The sequence below is a fragment of the Sinohyriopsis cumingii genome, unplaced genomic scaffold, assembly GCF_028554795.1.
Source record: "Sinohyriopsis cumingii isolate HCF-2022 unplaced genomic scaffold, ASM2855479v2 utg000913l, whole genome shotgun sequence".
Classification (NCBI taxonomy): Eukaryota; Metazoa; Mollusca; class Bivalvia; order Unionida; family Unionidae; genus Sinohyriopsis; species Sinohyriopsis cumingii.
In genome coordinates this window covers 3865246-3885304 of record NW_028315943.1, presented here as the reverse complement: position 1 = coordinate 3885304, position 20059 = coordinate 3865246, and the positions used below count along the sequence as shown (strand labels likewise).

Here is a 20059-nt window from a genome sequence, read left to right as displayed (position 1 = left end):
TCAAGCTTGAAAAACATATTCAAGTGTTGTACACAATGCAAAATGAATGAGACTTGCTTCAATGTATTTAATAATTGGAATGCACCAATTCTTCACTTACATCCCAAACCACATGGATTTTCTCCTTATGCATGTGATTTTCCAATTTATTCAAGTTTATGGGAAAATTAAATTGTTCCATTACAAATCCAGAAACAGATTATACAAGAGATAAACTCTGTCAGAAGTGTAATATCCAAAGAGATTCCAAAAGGAAATCTGCTAAGAACTATATAGACAAACCATTCTAAGAATTATGAAGACAATCCTTCAAAACTATAGACAAGATCAGTCTTGTCAGTAACATTACATGTCATGAATTAAACTTTCCTTTCAGATATTGTCACTCAAATAAGATACATAACTCTGCAGTAATTTGTTTGTCATCCATCTTTTGTCAGATTTTTTTCACATTTCCTTTTTTTTGTAGAAATCTTGGGAACTGGATACATTCCTACTCGTGCGTATATGTGTAGATGTATGGTTACATCTGTATGTGTGCATGAATACATTTTTGGTTTCCCGCAAGTCCCACAGCATGTAAACTTAATGGAATATAATTAACGATGTTGGGTACATGTAGATGTATACAAAATATTTTACACTTGGTCAGATCCTTAGGGCCACAGCTGGATCAAATAGTGATTGTGAGCCAAGGGGTTGAGTCTAATCCTTAGGGCCACAGCTGGATCAAATAGTGGTTTTGAGCCAAGGGGTTGAGTCTAATCCTTAGGGCCACAGCTGGATCAAATAGTGGTTGTGAGCCAAGGGGTTGAGTCTAATCCTTAGGGCCACAGCTGGATCAAATAGTGGTTGTGAGCCAAGGGGTTGAGTCTAATCCTTAGGGCCACAGCTGGATCAAATAGTGGTTGTGAGCCAAGGGGTTGAGTCTAATCCTTAGGGCCACAGCTGGATCAAATAGTGGTTGTGAGCCAAGGGGTTGAGTCTAATCCTTAGGGCCACAGCTGGATCAAATAGTGGTTGTGAGCCAAGGGGTTGAGTCTAATCCTTAGGGCCACAGCTGGATCAAATAGTGGTTTTGAGCCAAGGGGTTGAGTCTAATCCTTAGGGCCACAGCTGGATCAAATAGTGGTTTTGAGCCAAGGGGTTGAGGTAAGGCTGTCTTGGTACTAGAGCTCTTCAAAATCACCTAAGGTGACCTGAATTTTTAATTCTAACTAATTAGGACAAATTGAAATTTTCTGGGCTTGGTCACTGGTGATTGCTGGTAGAATATATTTCAAGTCTGTATTCTTGACACAAAATTTGTTAAGATAGTTTGAAGAAGTGCATGATTTGGCAATAAATCAACATTTACGTTTAAAAAGACCATTTGGCAACCACATGGGAAATTATAGAACCAAAATATGCAGAATGTTTCTACTACTTGTGAAATTTTAGAACCAGAATAGAAGAGGAAATCAGAAAAGTTGGAGAACGATATAGTCTATTGTTTACATTAATTTGACATTTTGTGTTGTAGAGTTCCTGTCCAGCTTATTTAAAGGCATAACCTTTGACAGAGTGCCCATCATTCAGTTGATGCTGTCATCCATGTTAGAGAAGGTAAATATCTTTTTTATTCCTTCCTGTAAGAGGCATGGGTATATAATCCATCTGTCCATCCAATAATGTCTTTATTTTTTTTATTAATGTGAAACTTGCTACATGGTCATCATCTTAAAATAAGCATATTGACCAATGATTTTGCTCCCATGATGCTTTTAGAGTTACTGACCATTGTGTCTGCAGTGTATGTCAGAATATTGTTGCTGCAACTAGTCTTGAAGGATTGCTCTGAACTATGTACATATTATTGCCAGGATCTAAAGATGCTCACTTTGACCAGTCACTTTATTCTTGCAATTTGAAAAGAATCATTATCCTTTTTCAGCTTATAATGGGTGCAACTAACATAGCTGCCAACCCTCACGATTTTGGCGTGAATTTCATGACTTTATACAGCGATTCACGGATTCATGCCACATGCAAAATAATCATGAATTCCCCAATTCCCCATGTCACGATATTAGTAGAACTATAGCCAATTGGTACAGTTGGCCAGTAGCAAGCATTTTAGTGTATTTTAATCTATATGTATAAGAGTAGTTTTGCAAATGCTTTTGAAAGAAACTGAGGCCCAACTAGAATTTTTCTCTGCATATAAAGGGCCAACATTGGTTTGAATTACCGTTCAGCATCGCATGTTGAAAACGTCTTCAGCATCAAGGAAAAATAAATGTATTGCACAAAAAGTGAATTTTTGTTTGGAAAATACCAAAACTACATGAAGACAGTATTTTCGAGTGTTGCAATTTTTTAGATTGAAAGATTAGCATATATCATGATTTGCTTGAGTTCAAAGTTTTCCGCGCATGCGCCGACACCACTAATTGTTCGCCATTTGATGTTTCATCTTCTGGATTAATACCATTTCATAATTACGCTACACTGCAGTTAAAATGTTTTCACCTCCAAGGAAAAAGATTTGTATTCCACAAAAAGTGAAGTATAGATTGAGTACACCAAAATTTTGCCAAGCATTCAGCCGTCAAACATCGATGTACATTATGCTTTTCGCACAGTAGTGTGCCGCAATTTTTACACTTGGGAATGAGTACAAGGGCTGGTATTGTTGCTTACAATTTACCTGTCATACATGTACCATTTAGTAATATTATTATATAGTACATGTATGACAGATAAATTGTAAGCAACAATACGAACCCCTGTGGGCATGTGGCAGAACAATGTGAAAAAGCACACTACTATATCACCCCCAAGCAGATTTCAGTTTTGGAGTACTTTAAGCCACCTATTTAAGTTCTGCAAGCTACCAATGCTGAAGCATTGTTTGGGGGCTTTCTTGTTGAGTATAACTTGTCTTTCTCAGTTGGAGATCAGCAACATTGACAGTGAAAGATTATTTCCTATTGTGAGGAAAAATAAGACAAACTTTAGTGCCTACTTTGGTGCTAAAAATTTGCAACAATTTTAGTCACCTAGATTAACCAGCATGCAAGAATCCTGAACTGTTTTGAAAACAAATTTACCTTAGCCTGATTGAGGAATTTAAAGACTGCCACAGCATTATTTAAGGACAAATAGTGTGAAGTTTGTGTATATCAGTAAATTTGGCTGCAAATAAAGTAGTACATGTAATCAGTGTAAATAATGTTTTATTTTTATTTTGGGGTTTTTATATAAGGCAGTATGTACTGACCATCAGAGTAGATGGAGTTAGTGTCATGGTATAATTTTTCACTAATTGTGTTCAAAATTCACTAATTTTTATCCCACTTTTCACTAGTTGTGAATCTGGAGGGTTGGCAGCTCTGAACTGATCTCATGGTTTTTTTTATGTTTAATGGCAACAGTACTCAACTAGTCTCATGTTTGTTGTTTTTTTTTTAAAGAGACAATACTTGTTTCATGGTTGTTTTAGATAGAGACAGTATTGTACACTAATTTCCATTTTTATGCCTTGGCATAGGATGCAGGAAATTTTAAGCGGCATCTGTTTTTCTATTTTTCTTTCTTAAATTGCAATTTTTAATAGTAGCTGTATTTCATTTTTGGAAATTCCAAGTTCCATTAGGCATAAATAGAACAAAAGATGTGTTGTTGAACTGTCTTACTATATAGCCCTTTATGTTAAGCATGAACACAGAATATATTGAATAAGTTATGATTACATTTCTTTCATCACATTTCTTTATAAGCAAAAAAAAGACGGCCACCTTGGATGCAGGAGTTTGTGGGTTTAATCCCTGGCTAAGTCATACCAAAGACTTATAAAAATGGTACTAACAGCTGCCTCACTTGACATTCAGCATTTGGTCTGGTTGGCCTGGTGTCAGGGTAATGTAACTGGGTGGGTTATCATGCTACATGTTTTCGGCATGATGTTCCAGGGCTAGACATCACTATAAACTGCCACACAGCAGACATTGAAGTGATATGACTGAATTTTTTTTAAGGCGACATTAAAAATCCAAAATCACACACATATAAACAAAAAAATAAACTTACAGCGTAACTTCTTTTTAAAATTGTACATCGAGTGCTCTCTCTCTCTCTAAGATTGTCAGAAATCCCAGAATCAGCAAGACAGCCAAAGTGAAGCTATTTAGTGAGACAGCACTAAAACAGCTGGGTCAGCTATATGTTTGGAGTGGCCCAACCAGGTGGAAGGAAAATACCAAGGATGTCAGCAAGGTCCAGGATCTTTTTCAGGTATAATTTTTAAGGACAACAAATCTTTTGTGCTTTTTTTTTTACACATAATAAATGACTGCTATTCGTAGTTCTCAGAACCTGAAATGGAAACTATTTATCATTTTGAGAAAAAAAAATGGATTTGTAAGGAAATTAAATATTATGACTGTATTGTCTTATAAATTAGATATATATATTTCTGTGGTTTTCCAGCCATGGTTGACATTTTCCTCCGTGTTTGTTTCAAATGCAACAAATTTTGATGTCTGAGCCATTTAGAGTGCATGGTTAAATGGTTGTGTAAAATCAATGGGCAAATAAAGTTTAAATCAACACAATATTTAGGTTGATCTGATAGTTTTGCTACAATTTAGTTTTGCGAATAAAAACTGGCTGATTTTTGCATGTTATATTATGTCATTATATGGTACCAGATTTACATTTACAAATGTTTTCTAAGGATATTAAATAGTACTAGCAGCTACCTCACTTGGCAGTCAGCATTAAGAGGTTAGTGTTAGGACTGGTTGGCCTGGTGTCAGGATAATGTGACTGGGTGTGACATGATGCTAAATGTCTGGCATGATGTCCCTATATACTGCTAAACTGCAGACATCATATCAATGTGACTGAAAATTTGTCAAAGCTTCATTATAAATCTAAATCACACACACTAAGGAAATTATGTCATTGGGCTTTGCATTTTTGTTTTAGTTCTTGAAGACATTAGACTAAGACCTTGATTCTGTTTTGTGAGTTTTAAAGTAGGAAATGATATTTAATCTTTCCCTAAACCCAGCCTGCAATATAAGCTGTTTTTGTATGTAAACATGAGAGCTGTTCATATGTTTATATGTCAGGAGGAAGAAATGATGGAAAATCCTGAGAGAGTGGAAGTAGCTTTAGCTGTGCACAACTTCTTCAAGGAACTCTGCTGTTCTTTCAAGCATGGCATCATCTTTCAAGACAGAAGCTTTGGAACTTCAGGAAGGTATGTCAGTGAAAATGAAGAAAATCTCTTGAGATACATATTTAGATCTTAGATAATACGGAACTTATTTATAACAATTCCAAAAGAATAGATCATTTTTATCTTGCCTTTGCCAAAGAAAAATGCTGATGCCTTGGTATTTGTGATGACTGCAGTGTTAACACAACCAAACATTTTTGTAAAAGTCATTCATTTTGAAAAAAAGCAAGACATAATATTCTGAGGAACACATGTTTTCTGTAAAAGCAATGTTTCATTATAAACAAGTAAAAAGATTATACTATTGCCTTTATTTAGTGGATGGCTAGAAAAGAATTTCCTGTGGCAGAGACAGTTTCGTATCAGTATGCTGCATTACAGTGAAACTTGTCATGAGAAATTGTACCATCAATCAGTGGTTTCTTATGACAGTGGTCTGTCATTACCGGTCACCATATTCTATAAAACAGTTTGATGTGTGCAGGAAACATGTGGTCTTTCAAAGCAGGTGGTCTCCCATTAAAGGTTTTTCTATACAGGTTTCACTGTTTTTTAGTTTTCCTGTGACATACAGTATAACTTTTACATTAGTTTATGTAGTAATTGTAACATTTGTGTGAACTTTAAACAAATCATTTGATGAAAATTCAATTCTTTGCATGTATCAAATATGATGTAAACAAAGAAAATAATCCCACAAATTGTATTAAAAGGTTAAGAAGTTTGAATATCACTGTGAGATAAAAATTATGACAGATCATTGAATTAGTAAATGAATGTAAAAGAAAAGAGACATAAAGGGTATTATGAAATATATAAATGCACAAACAAATTAGAACAACACTTCAAAAATTAACGAAGATCACAAAGTAACACCTTGTTTCACATCAGGATATTTAACTACAGTGAAAACAGAAATTTAAATATAGTTCAAAGGTATAAATTGCAATAATGACATGTTACATTTGTATAAGGATTTAGTGTTTTTATTTATTACATAAAGCAAAAGATCAGTTATCTTCTTAGCTTGCGTCACTCATTGCTGACAAGCCATTATTCTCCCCAATATAGAGGTCCTAATTAGAGGTCTTCACAGGTCATTAATTTCCCCAATATAGAGGTCTTGAAACAATAAAAAAAAATTTCATTTTATTTAATCAAGAACATCTTGCATTGTATTTCATCTGTCACTTTTAGTCATTATTTAATGAGCTGTATTTATTTAATCTGTCACTTGTGTTTTTTTTATTTTTATCCTTATGTCTTTTGTAAGCATTACAGTCTAAATTACTAAAAGGATTTAATAAGTGTAGTGTTAACCAAATAGAATTGGTTAATGATAGTAAACTGACAAGAATAAAAGCTACCAAGAATGATGCAATTTAGACAGCTTTTTCCTTACAACTGTTACTCTCTGTTTTCCACCCATTGCTAGAAAATCATTAAGGATAAGCCTCAGTTAGATGCAAAATCGTGTTTTATAATTAACTTAGTGAACACATTATATATAAAAGGAGTGAAAAGTAAGAACAAAATGAGTGTCAGATTTTAATATATGTACAATTTATAGTCTTCTGTTTACAAATGATGTCCTTAATCAAAATTGACTTTAAAAGACATTATTACTGCTGATATTTGCGGAATTAATAGTGGTAAAGATGAAAATATAACACATCTTTACTGAAACTCAGCTGAATTTCCACTTTGTGGTAGGTACTTGTTGTTAGAATCATATTGAAACTACTACTTTATATTAATAATCTAAATGACCAGTTGGATGTGTTTAATAATCTAAATGACCAGTTGGATGTGTTTAATAATCTAAATGACCAGTTGGATGTGTTTAATAATCCAAATGACCAGCTGGATGTGTTTAATAATCTAAATGACCAGTTGGATGTGTTTAATAATCTAAATGACCAGCTGGATGTGTTTAATAATCTAAATGACCAGTTGGATGTGTTTAATAATCCAAATGACCAGCTGGATGTGTTTAATAATCTAAATGACCAATTGGATATGTTTAATAATCTAAATGACCAGTTGGATATGTTTAATATTCTAAATGACCAGTTGGATGTGTTTAATAATCTAAATGACCAGTTGGATGTGTTTAATAATCTAAATGACCAGTTGGATGTGTTTAATAATCCAAATGACCAGCTGGATGTGTTTAATAATCTAAATGACCAGTTGGATGTGTTTTATAATCTAAATGACCAGTTGGATGTGTTTAATAATCTAAATGACCAGTTGGATGTGTTTAATAATCTAAATGACCAGTTGGATGTGTTTAATAATCTAAATGACCAGTTGGATGTGTTTAATAATCTAAATGACCAGTTGGATGTGTTTAATAATCTAAATGACCAGTTGGATGTGTTTAATAATCTAAATGACCAGTTGGATGTGTTTAATATTCTAAATGACCAGTTGGATGTGTTTAATAATCTAAATGACCAGTTGGATTTGTTTAATAATCCAAATGACCAGTTGGATGTGTTTAATGATATAAATGACCAGTTGGATGTGTTTAATAATCCAAATGACCATTTGGATGTGTTTAATAATCTAAATGACCAGTTGGATGTGTTTAATAATCTAAATTACCAGTTGGATGTGTTTAATAATCTAAATGACCAGTTGGATGTGTTTAATAATCTAAATGACCAGTTGGATTTGTTTAATAATCTAAATGACAGATTTGATGCATTTGATACAATACTTTTAAAGGTATTTGATTTCAAACTTTACTTCCCTAAATTTGCCAAAACTTGACCTTTAAAGTTTTGAGTAATCTCACCATTAACTAAATGAATGGTTTATAATTCACTCGCATAGTCTTAAACTTATGCTTAACAGAGTTTTGATACTGATGTGTTTACACATAAGCTTTTTTAAAAAAAATTCTCAAGATAAACAATTTGAAATTTACCATTATGGCAAGACCAGTATTTATCTGCTTGAACATCTTTTGCTCACAATTATACAATGGAGAGAAAGAAAAACATAATATCTGATATAATTCATGTTTTGTTTTTCATTTCAGTAGAATAATTATTTGTTTTGTATTTTAATGAAATAGTTGTTTCATTTTGCAATGAAAATATGGTGCTGATACATAAAAATATATTCTTTGCTTTCATTATCTTTTTTATTGTTTTTAAGGAATCAAAACCATATTATCACCAGTTTCCTGGCCTACCTAAGCAGTCTGTCTAAACACCCTCGGGTCCAAGAATTGGTGATATCCATTTTAAAATCCTGTCCTGAACAGATACATCACTTCCTGCCAAGTATGCTGAATTCATTGTCACCGAGGGCAACCAGAAATTGGTACCATTCCTTGGAGTTTCTCCAAAAGGTGAATTGATTAGAGTAATGTTGAGGTCTTTTTATAAGTTGCATGTTAAAATTCTAGTGTGAAGGAACAGACAGTATTGTGTCATCATAGAAAACTGATGCTGTGCATTATATCCAGGAAAGATTGGTCTTTTAGAAATACACAAAATCTCAAATAATAAATATAACGAATAAAGCTTCAAGATGCTCAGAGAAAATAAAAGTTCCCCTCTAAAGCAAGGTCTTTCTAAGTAAACAATGAAATACATGTAATAGAGAAAAACACAAGGAAAGTGTCACTTGTAGAACAAATAATATGTACATTTTCCAAAATGAAAAGGTCTGAACTAGAGGAAAATAACTTGAAATAAAGTTTGGAAGATAGACCCTTTTAGTGGAATATCAGCACAGCAGTGTCCATATGGTTGGGATTAAAGGATAAACTTTTAGAAAAGGTAATACAGAAAATTACACAAAAAAGGAGAAGTACAAGAAAAGAAAAAGACGAATAAGGTTTGGGCATGATTCTTTGTTTAAGCCAAATGATCACATTTGCAATATCCAGTAGTTCTTCTTATGGCCACGTTCATTATCAGTTCATGTCTGATTTAACTAAGTGGGCAGCATTTTGAGTGACTGAAACATGGATCTGACTGAACTGAAATGATTTTCATGTTTTGTCTTGTCATTTAATTTTGTATATCAATTCCATACAGTATTCTGAGAGCTTTTAAAATATCTTAAACTTAACAAAACACCAAAGCAGGTTTTATTGTATTGCATTTACAAAACTGCACCCATTTTGCCGTGGTTTTAGGGTCCATGTAGAATAGCACTTTAGTGGAAACTGCTGATCAAATATAAATGGAGATGTTGGATTTAATAAAGGCTCTCAGTCGTACATTTGACAAATTAACTAATTCAAGACCATAAACAAGATACCTAGTGAAGTCCCTTATTCATCCGAACCTCTGAAATGTTCACATGTACAGCATTAATTGATATCAATATAATTATGCTATTTTCATGACAACTTTCCAGGATTTATTTAATCCGTTGATTTTAAATCTTTGTAATTGTCAAATCATTACCATTAACAACACAGCATTGTACAATTCTACTTATGGCTTAAAAGTGTTGACGGTTGTCTCACATGTATGCCACATTCAGTAGTCCAAGCAATACGAGTTACAGCAGAGCTGGGTGAGTTTTGCATGTACTCATTGGTGCCTACATGTATCCATGGGTACCCCAGCCCAGAAAAATGTATATGGGTTTCCTTGCATTTAGCCAGTAAGGTTGTGAAACATACATTATTGTTGTCAGCTCTTATTGTCTCTAAGCTTTGAGATTCAGTATGCATGTACTTTTAGCACAGTGCTGCATTGGTTCTGTTGAATGCTAATGACAGTAGACACTGACTAAAAATGAACGTAATTTTTCTAGACGGTTTGTTAAGATATTCTAAAATCAGTGACTAACACCTTAGACTCAGTTATTAGTGTCCAGACACAATGGCACAATAATGTTGACTTGGCAAGAAATAACATGCAAGTCCTCGTTGTTTTCTTTATTTTGTATTATCACTTCAGTCACAGTTAGAGGCAGAGAGAAGCTATAGTGTGACTTAATTAGTAAAAAGGGGCTTATTATATGAATATATTGGTAAGAAATGGAAGTCCTAGGCCATCCAGTTTTAGATTTCTGGATGTCCTGGAGAAGAAGTCAAGCAATTCACTAGGATGATCATTAATACAAACCCTTGCCATAATGAATTTCCCAACATAATAAATACTCACTAAAGACCCCACAAATAATAATAAAAACCTGGTTATAACAAATATCTCACCGTATATTCGTATGGACCCAAAGTTGTTTGCATTTTCAAGCGTCCACTTTATATAAATGTATAGACAGTTAATGTAGGACAGTTAATGTTTTGTGCTCTAACAGAAATCAAAATCATGACACTAGAGCAAATATTGGCATAATTTTACACCAGTGCTGTTTTCTTGGAATTTTACTTTCTTGTTTAGATTTTGTCCATTGCTTAAGCACAAAGTGTACCTAATGTTGTCAAATCAAACACAGCCTGGGTTTTTCCAGATCCTTTTTATGAAAATTGGAGTCTTTAAAATCCAGTAAATGTCTTGCCAACATGAAATTTATCAGTTGACAACAACTTTGAGAATTAGTTTTGACACTCAAGTGCAAAGTCAAAATTTGTGAATCTCTGTACCCCTTCATTATAATTAAATAAGAATTGTTTCATTAAGATCTCTTTGGCTTGTTGTAAATATGTTTGTTTTTTTTACCAGATTGTTGAATATAATGTCATACAAACATTCCAAGAATTGTATTCATCCTGTATTATCAAAACTTGTTTGGCATAAAATCAGACACTAGTTCAAATCCCAGAGTTTTGACAATCTTTCCTTTTAATTGGAATTAAGTTCAAATTATATGAATGTTTGAATTTTCCTCCTCCTAAGCTACTAACTTTTGCTGACCCAAGATGTGCTTTATGTACTGTATCTTATTTACATTTTTTTAGCTTGCATTTGCTCCATTAGTTTCAGTAATATATAATGGCCTGTTTTTGGTGTTTTGAGCTTTGCATTTGCTCATTAAGTTCAGTAATATTGGCCTGATTTTGGGTTTTCAGCTAGAGTATTGCTTACGAAGTTTGCATTTCCTGTTCAAAATGTTTTAGTTATACGGGCCATCTGCTTTGTTGTTAGACTTAATTATATTCATTTGCATTGGGAGATAATATGGTTATGTACCTAAGGGCATATATGATGACCTACTTTGTACAGTCTGCTGATAAAGGAAATACCCTTTTCCTTAAAAAGCTTGTATACATTTAAATGTAGATTTCTTCTGACAGCTGCATTTAATATTTCAGATTTACACCACCCAGCTACTGACTCCTCCTTTACTTAAATCCAAGGAGCACTTCCCTCTGAACAAAGTGGTGACCATTCTGCTGAGGTTTACCATGCCAAGCAGTCAGGTTCTGAATACCGTAATGCCTGGGATCAAGGTTAGCTTTTATTCTGTTATTATTATTAATTATTATTATTATTATTATTATTATTATTATTATGATTATTATGATTATTATTATTATTATTATGGGGTGGGTAGAATTTTGCATTTATATCTTTGTAATTGTCTTGTTAGTGAATCGTTAAGCAAAACAGTAGGTATCATGTTTTTGGTGGTATTGGCAGCAGCAGAAATTAAATGCAATGGCATTATCACTGGTGTAATAATGTATATGAAAGTATCTTCTACCACAGTTGCTGTACTGAACTGGAGGTTTGGTACAATATTACAGTGTATTTAGACTTGGCACTCTGACATGCTGGGACTCCGTGTCATACCGGCAATGTGGCATCAACGACATTAACATTAAGATTCTGTGCATTGGTTTTGGAAAGTTATATGTCTTTTACTTTTTTTCAGCTGAAATTTATCCCTACTTTTTGCCATAAGTTTTTCATCCCAATATGCTAAATATTTAAATGCTAAAATTTCTGTCTTGCCAGTTGGGGCAAAAGGATCTCAGTATAATATTGTTCACATATGAGACACTATTGTTTTAGTTCCCTCAGCCTACACACATACATGCAAATTTCTTGCTATACCACAGTTCAGTACATGATGCGGGGCCCCGAGTGGCCGAGTGGTCTAAAGCGCTCTTTGTTACAGATCACTGCCATCTCACCTCTGTCTGCGGCTGTTCGAGTCTAAGATTCAGCCAATGTGGGTATGTGAGAAAGCTTGCCAGTAGCTTCTCGTGGGTCGGTGGTTCTTTCCGGGGTTTTCTCTGGTTCTTCCTCCACCATTAATACTGGCCGCCATGTATAGCCTATCATGTGCTGCAAAATGGCATTAAACCCCACAACAACAACAACAACGACAACAGTACATGATGCAGTTAGCAGTTATGGCACCTAACTGCCGCATATACTTGCATATAAGATGAGTCCAATTGCAGACTGTCCAAACAGATCCAAATCAGTGCAGTTTGTTAGGAATAAGGAGTGAAACAAACAACATAGACCTGCATTATGTGATAACAGATGAGGGTCTACTGTATTATCAAACACCAGAAAGCTAGGTTCTTTGTTCCAGTAAAACAGACTACTGTATTATCAAACACCAGAAAGCTAGGTTCTTTGTTCCAGTAAAACAGGTTCTTTGTTCCAGTAAAACAGACTACTGTATTATCAAACACCAGAAAGCTAGGTTCTTTGTTCCAGTAAAACAGACTACTGTATTATCGAACACCAGAAAGCTAGGTTCTTTGTTCCAGTAAAACAGAATACTGTATTATCAAACACCAGAAAGCTAGGTTCTTTGTTCCAGTAAAACAGAATACTGTATTATCAAACACCAGAAAGCTAGGTTCTTTGTTCTAGTAATATAGGCTACTGTGTAATCACACAGCAGAAAGCTAGGTTCTCTGTTCAAGTAAAACAGGTTACTGCATTATCAAACACAAGAAAGCTTGCAAGTAGCTTCTCATGGATCGGTGGTTCTTTCTAGGGTTTTCCCAGGTTCTTCCTCCACCATTAATACTGGCTGCCATGTATAGCCTATCGTGTGCTGAAAAATGGCGTTAAACCCTACTACTACAACAACAACAACAACACAAGAAAGCTATGTTCTTTATCCCAGTAAAAAAGGTGTTATCAGACACCAGAAAACTTGGTTCATTGTCCCAGTAAAACAGGCAACTGTGCTATATTACACTAGATAGGTTGGTTCACTATCCCAGTAAAACAGGGGCTACTGTGTTATCATACATCAGAAAGCTAAGTTCTTTATCCCTAAAAAATTGGATATTATTTTATAATGCACCAGAAATATAGGTCCTTTGTCACGGTGAAACAAGTGCTACTGTGTTATGACACACAAGAAAGCTAGGTTGTGTTATCTGAAGAATTTTTACCCAGTCACATTTCTTAAAGACCCTTCATCCACTCTGCTATGCCAGAATCGTTGTTGATAGTTCACTCAGCTTAAAAATTGGTGATGTCTAGTTGTGACAAGGGGAGATAATGGTCAAGAGTTATTGCACACTGTATGATATAGACAGAAAAGACGAATTTTGGCCTTTAAATAGGGCTAGATTCAGGAGGTAAAAAGCTTACATCCCCAGATGCTAATGTGATAGGTGAGTATTCTCAGAGAAACCTCACTTCCTAGAAAAATACACTTTTGCATATGTTGGAAGACAGAACTCTAGTCAGTACAGAGTGGGTAGATATTTGTTTTATATAAGCTGCTGAATGTCACCCAGTTGTTACCTTCAGTTTGTAAAGGTAAGATGTCAGCAGGGGTCTCAAACTGAGATTTCCCTTTTGGAGGTTCTGAAATGGCTGCCTGTAGCCATATGAAATGGTAGAGGTAGTTGAGGGATGAATTCTTCCTCAATTTAGATGGAAACTATTTGATCAAATAATTTGGGTGTGTGAAAATTATGTAGTGTTAAACAAAATGTTAACCTCCAGAATGAATTTAGGCTCTATCAGTGAATTATTTAAAATTCAGGCCACTCCTACCCACGTTTTCAATTTATTCTTTTCAGTATTATTCTTGTTTTTCATGTTAAAATTTAATTAGAAATTAGCAGATTTTTTGTTCACCAGATATTTCATTAAATTACTGATTTCAAAATGACTTATTCCTCTTTGTAACTAGATACTGTTCAGAAATGTAAATTGCTGACTAAACCACTGAATACTAGCCTTTTAAATATTTTCACTGCTAAATAGTTCCTGCAGTCTACACTGCATAATAATACTAGTTTTAATTTCATTTTACTCAAGCAAGCAAAAAGATCTATATTTCTTTTATCATATCTTTAAGGAATATATTTATTGCCACATAAGAAACTTTTCAGTCTTTAATTGGTAGTTTTGATTACTGTGAATGAACTATACTCTTGGGTTTTTGAAAAATCATGCTTAGACTTTTTTGCATCACTTTTTTATTCCAAAACAGTCACTTGAATGGTTCATGACAAATTCAAATTTTCCAAACACTATTGCAAATATTTCATTATATTTTGGTGATTCATTGCATAGTGAAGACAAATTTCTGAGATAAATGTAGGCTAAGCAAAAATTCTGCATATCACTTATCAGTTGTATAGTAGGTGAAATGCATCATAGCACTGAGTAATTTTATGGTAGGTGAAATGCTGCATAGCACTTATCAATTGTATCGCAGGTGAAGTGCATCATAGTACTTATCAGTTGTAAAGTAGGTGAAATACAGGATAGCATATACTGTAGTATCATTTATTTTTGTGGGATTCAAGCTTTGTGTGAAGAGTGATCCATTTTGTAAATAAACACCATCTTTTCTAAATTACTGAGTCAGTAAAGTTTAATGGAACGTTTGAACTTGTAATACAAACTTTGACAATGGAAAATGAATCCTAATGAAATTAGTGTTGTTATAATGCTGTAATACAAACTTTGACAATGGAAAATGAATCCTAATGAGTTTAGTGTTGTTATAATGCTGTGATACAAACTTTGACAATGGAAAATGAATCCTAATGAGTTTAGTGTTGTTATAATGCTGTGATACAAAGTTTGACAGTAGAAAATGAATCCTAATGAGTTTAGTGTTGTTATAATGCTGTGATACAAACTTTGACAATGGAAAATGAATCCTAATGAGTTTAGTGTTGTTATAATGCTATGATACAAAGTTTGACAGTAGAAAATGAATCCTAATGAGTTTAGTGTTGTTATAATGCTGTGATACAAACTTTGACAATGGAAAATGAATCCTAATGAGTTTAGTGTTGTTATAATGCTGTGATAGAAAGTTTGACAATGGAAAATGAATCCTAATGAGTTTAGTGTTGTTATAATGCTGTGATAGAAAGTTTGACAATGGAAAATGAATCCTAATGAGTTTAGTGTTGTTATAATGCTGTCGTACAAACTTTGACAATGGAAAATGAATCCTAATGAGTTTAGTGTTGGTATAATGCTGTGATACAAAGTTTGACAGTAGAAAATGAATCCTAATGAGTTTAGTGTTGTTATAATGCTGTGATACAAAGTTTGACAGTAGAAAATGAATCCTAATGAGTTTAGTGTTGTTATAATGCTGTGATACAAACTTTGACAATGGAAAATGAATTCTAATGAGCTTAGTGTTGTTATAATGCTGTGATACAAACTTTGACAATGGAAAATGAATCCTAATGAGTTTAGTGTTGTTATAATGCTGTGATACAAACTTTGACAGTAGAAAATGAATCCTAATGAGTTTAATGTTGTTATAATGCTGTGATACAAACTTTGACAGTAGAAAATGAATCCTAATGAGTTTAGTGTTGTTATAATGCTGTGATACAAACTTTGACAATGGAAAATGAATCCTAATGAGTTTAGTGTTGTTATAATGCTGTGATACAAACTTTGACAATGGAAAATGAATCCTAATGAGTTTAGTGTTGTTATAATGCTGTGATACAAAGTTTGACAGTAGAAAATGAATCCTAATGAGTTTAGTGTTGTTATAATGCTGTGATACAAAGTTTGACAGTAGAAAATGAATCCTAATGAGTTTAGTGTTGTTATAATGCTGTGATACAAAGTTTGACAGTAGAAAATGAATCCTAATGAGTTTAGTGTTGGTATAATGCTGTGATACAAACTTTGACAATGGAAAATGAATCCTAATGAGTTTAGTGTTGGTATAATGCTGTGATACAAACTTTGACAATGGAAAATGAATCCTAATGAGTTTAGTGTTGTTATAATGCTGTGATGCAAAGTTTGACAGTAGAAAATGAATCCTAATGAGTTTAGTGTTGGTATAATGCTGTGATACAAACTTTGACAGTAGAAAATGAATCCTAATGAGTTTAGTGTTGGTATAATGCTGTGATACAAACTTTGACAATGGAAAATGAATCCTAATGAGTTTAGTGTTGGTATAATGCTGTGATACAAACTTTGACAATGGAAAATGAATCCTAATGAGTTTAGTGTTGTTATAATGCTGTGATACACACTTTAACAGTAGAAAATGAATCCTAATGAGTTTAGTGTTGTTATAATGCTGTGATACAAAGTTTGACAGTAGAAAATGAATCCTAATGAGTTTAGTGTTGTTATAATGCTGTGATACAAACTTTGACAATGGAAAATGAATCCTAATGAGTTTAGTGTTGTTATAATGCTGTGATACAAACTTTGACAATGGAAAATGAATCCTAATGAGTTTAGTGTTGTTATAATGCTGTGATACAAACTTTGACAGTAGAAAATGAATCCTAATGAGTTTAGTGTTGTTATAATGCTGTGATACAAACTTTGACAATGGAAAATGAATCCTGATGAGTTTAGTGTTGTTATAATGCTGTGATACAAACTTTGACAATGGAAAATGAATCCTAATGAGTTTAGTGTTGTTATAATGCTGTGATACAAACTTTGACAATGGAAAATGAATCCTAATGAGTTTAGTGTTGTTATAATGCTGTGATACAAACTTTGACAATGAAAAATGAATCCTAAGGAGTTTAGTGTTGTTATAATGTACATGATGTATTTCAAAGCAAGGAGTTACATTACTTAAATCAAATCCATTCTCTATCATAGTTATTTACTAAAGGGATATTTTTTTGTATTTTCATTTACAACATATTTGATTTAACTTCATTTTAAATTACAGATTATTTGATTCTGATCAGTGTATGATAAATTATAATTTCTTTTGGAAAACATAAATTGCTATGTATATATGTTGTGAAAAGTACACTTAAGTTGCATCATTATGACTGATTCTTGACAGACTAACATATATTCTCCCTTATAAGACGAGTCCAGCTGCAAAATGTACAGACCCAGCCAGCAGATCTGGGCCTATATGGTTTGTTAGGAGTAATCAGTAGAACAACATTGACCCTGATCTGCAGGCACGTTATGCTAAGACAGATCAGGCTCTTTGCAGTTTGACTCGACTTGTAAGTGAGTATGTATGGTATTTGAATAATACTTTAGTCTTTTGAACTGAGCTGGTCATGTAAATTGCTGGAAAATGACTTTGAATTTACATGTTCTTTCGTGTTAGGTTTGAACTAACACAAAGAGTTTCTAAATACTTGCATTAAACTTCATTGTTCTCTTACTTAATATATATATATTTTTAAAATTCCATTCGTTTGCATTATCTTATAATGACTGATAATCATCACCAATATTGAATTAATTGTAATTCAATGTAAAGGTGCCAATGGGTACCTGAGTACTCGGTACCCACCTGTTCATAATTACCCAGGTAATAAAATTAGCCTTAGGGTACCCATTTAGTCCATGTGAAAGAAAAAAGTTTCCAAATTCACATGCCAGGAGTGAGTGAGACACAGAATAATGAGTACAGTTCGAGGTTCATGTTATGTGATATTGATTCATCAGGGACCTCCGTCTACTCCTCTTGTATTTTTGAAAGTGTGCAACCATTTGGCTATATGTACTATATGCCACAGATTTGTTATAGTTTAATACACACTTGAGAAAGCAGACCAGTCAATATTGAAAAAATGGCACAAAACATTAGGCTTTTATCGATATGACTCATGTCTAAAAAATATTAGAGGGGAGGGATTTTGTTAAATTGAAGAACATATTGCATCAGGAAAAGGAAAAATCAATAGTGCTTTACAAATTTTAAATGAGGAATTCACCCGTGATGTAATACAGCATTCAGAATTTGTGGACATGAGTTTACAGCCTTTCAGCAAAAGTTTAAACTTGTGATGTAGACTAGTTAAAATGAATGTAATGTATAATAATTTATCATTTTTGCTTTTTGTCTGTATTCTCATACTAATCCATGTGGATTTAGCCAATTTGTGATAAAAATTTTAACTAACTGCAGATCTAGGTTAGTAGCAAAAATAAATAAATGTTTTTCATATGGTTTTCTTTAATTATGGTATTTAATTTATATCTTGCTCTTTATTTGCTCAGACTGCACTTTTTTGCCACTCATATTAGTATTAATTACACTTAAACTTCTAGGGGAGGTTGACTTATATGAACTTACAACAAAGCAGTTCAGGTACACATTTAATAAATTTCCCTTTGATCAGGTACCCAGGTGACTTTTTAAAATTTTGACATCTTTAATTCAGCGCTTCAAATACAATATAGGTGTGTTGCATGGGTCAGTGTATGGTTTAACATTCAAAATTACTTTATCATGCATTCTCTTCTCATCTATTTTTTTGTTTGTTTCATTACTAAGACATGCTCTTTCTTCCGTCCTTTCTTTCTTCATACCTTTAGATGTCACAACATCCTGTCATGTTTTATTTTATCATCATAACATTTTATCATAAGAAAAGAGAATAAGCACAACCAAAAATTTTGGACTTTTGGATCAGTTCACTCACATAGAAAATTTGCAATATATTAAGGTTCTGGATAGTCTCTTCATTTGCTTATACTTCCTAAACCTAAATTTTTTTATCTTCTTAATGCAGTGTATAAATGATATGAAGCGAAAAACAATTCGTTCTATATTATTCTTTCTCATCCTTTGTCCTGGGGTCAGATCACACATTTTACAACAGTGCTTTGTTTGTGGACTTAACATACATGACCCCGGCTTTCTTTTATGTTGGATGTTATGTTTTCATTTTATCAACAAAATCCACAAACTTCATACTATCTGGATAAAAGTGAATTCACTGTATTCTCATACGTATTTTCAGAACAATAACATGCGTGTCCGCCATGAAGTCTTGACATTCCTGAAGCTGCTGCTTCTGAGAGCGATAAAGGTTCTGAATCTGATTGGACAGTTTCACGCATCAGATGAGCCATTTTACAAAGTTTATACCGTGGATGACATGAAGGAAATCAAAGAAACATACATGGAGTCTGTTATTAAGGTATTGCACTAACTATTACTTACATTGAAAATTTAGTCTTTTGTGGTGGGCTTCAGTGTTTAGATGGTTTTGATTGGAATTACTTCTTCATCACATGGTTACTGCATGTAAAAGAAAATATTTATTTTTTGGTACCTGATAACTAGGGTATAGTTCATACATCCAGTGTGGCTGCCATTGAGACTGTCTTAAAAATATTGTAGTCACTGAATAGCCCTAAATGGATGACATGGGGTATTCACCAGATTACTTCTGTTGTTTGCCCTGATGGAAAATGGAGCTGTGCTGACAATCAATATGTGTACCAAAGAAGCTAATTTGAAAATCTTATTACCACTGAAGAATATCAGGGATGGTTTCAACATTCGTTAGTTAAATGGAACGAGTTTTCTGAAAATTCTTTTTGCCCAGTAGTCTGTAAGCCCTTCAGTTGGCTGGTGAAGGAAGAACCTAGGACAAAACAGTGACCCATGGGAAGCTAATGGCAAACTTTCTCACATACCCATGTGTACTTAAACTCATATGGACAGAGGTGATATGTGTAAGTG

General features: G+C 33.5%; 1 protein-coding gene across 1 annotated transcript in view; it reads left to right on the top strand.

Moving 5' to 3' along the window:
• LOC149773064 (nucleolar pre-ribosomal-associated protein 1-like) overlaps positions 1-20059 on the top strand; it is a 103496-nt gene that overhangs the window by 10495 nt on the left and 72942 nt on the right. Inside the window, exons 5-10 of the mRNA XM_089946857.1 lie at positions 1523-1605; positions 4123-4275; positions 5118-5248; positions 8396-8591; positions 11478-11615; positions 19332-19511. Of these exons, the coding sequence (XP_089802983.1) occupies positions 1523-1605; positions 4123-4275; positions 5118-5248; positions 8396-8591; positions 11478-11615; positions 19332-19511 (881 nt within the window). The remainder of the gene's footprint in view (positions 1-1522; positions 1606-4122; positions 4276-5117; positions 5249-8395; positions 8592-11477; positions 11616-19331; positions 19512-20059) is intronic.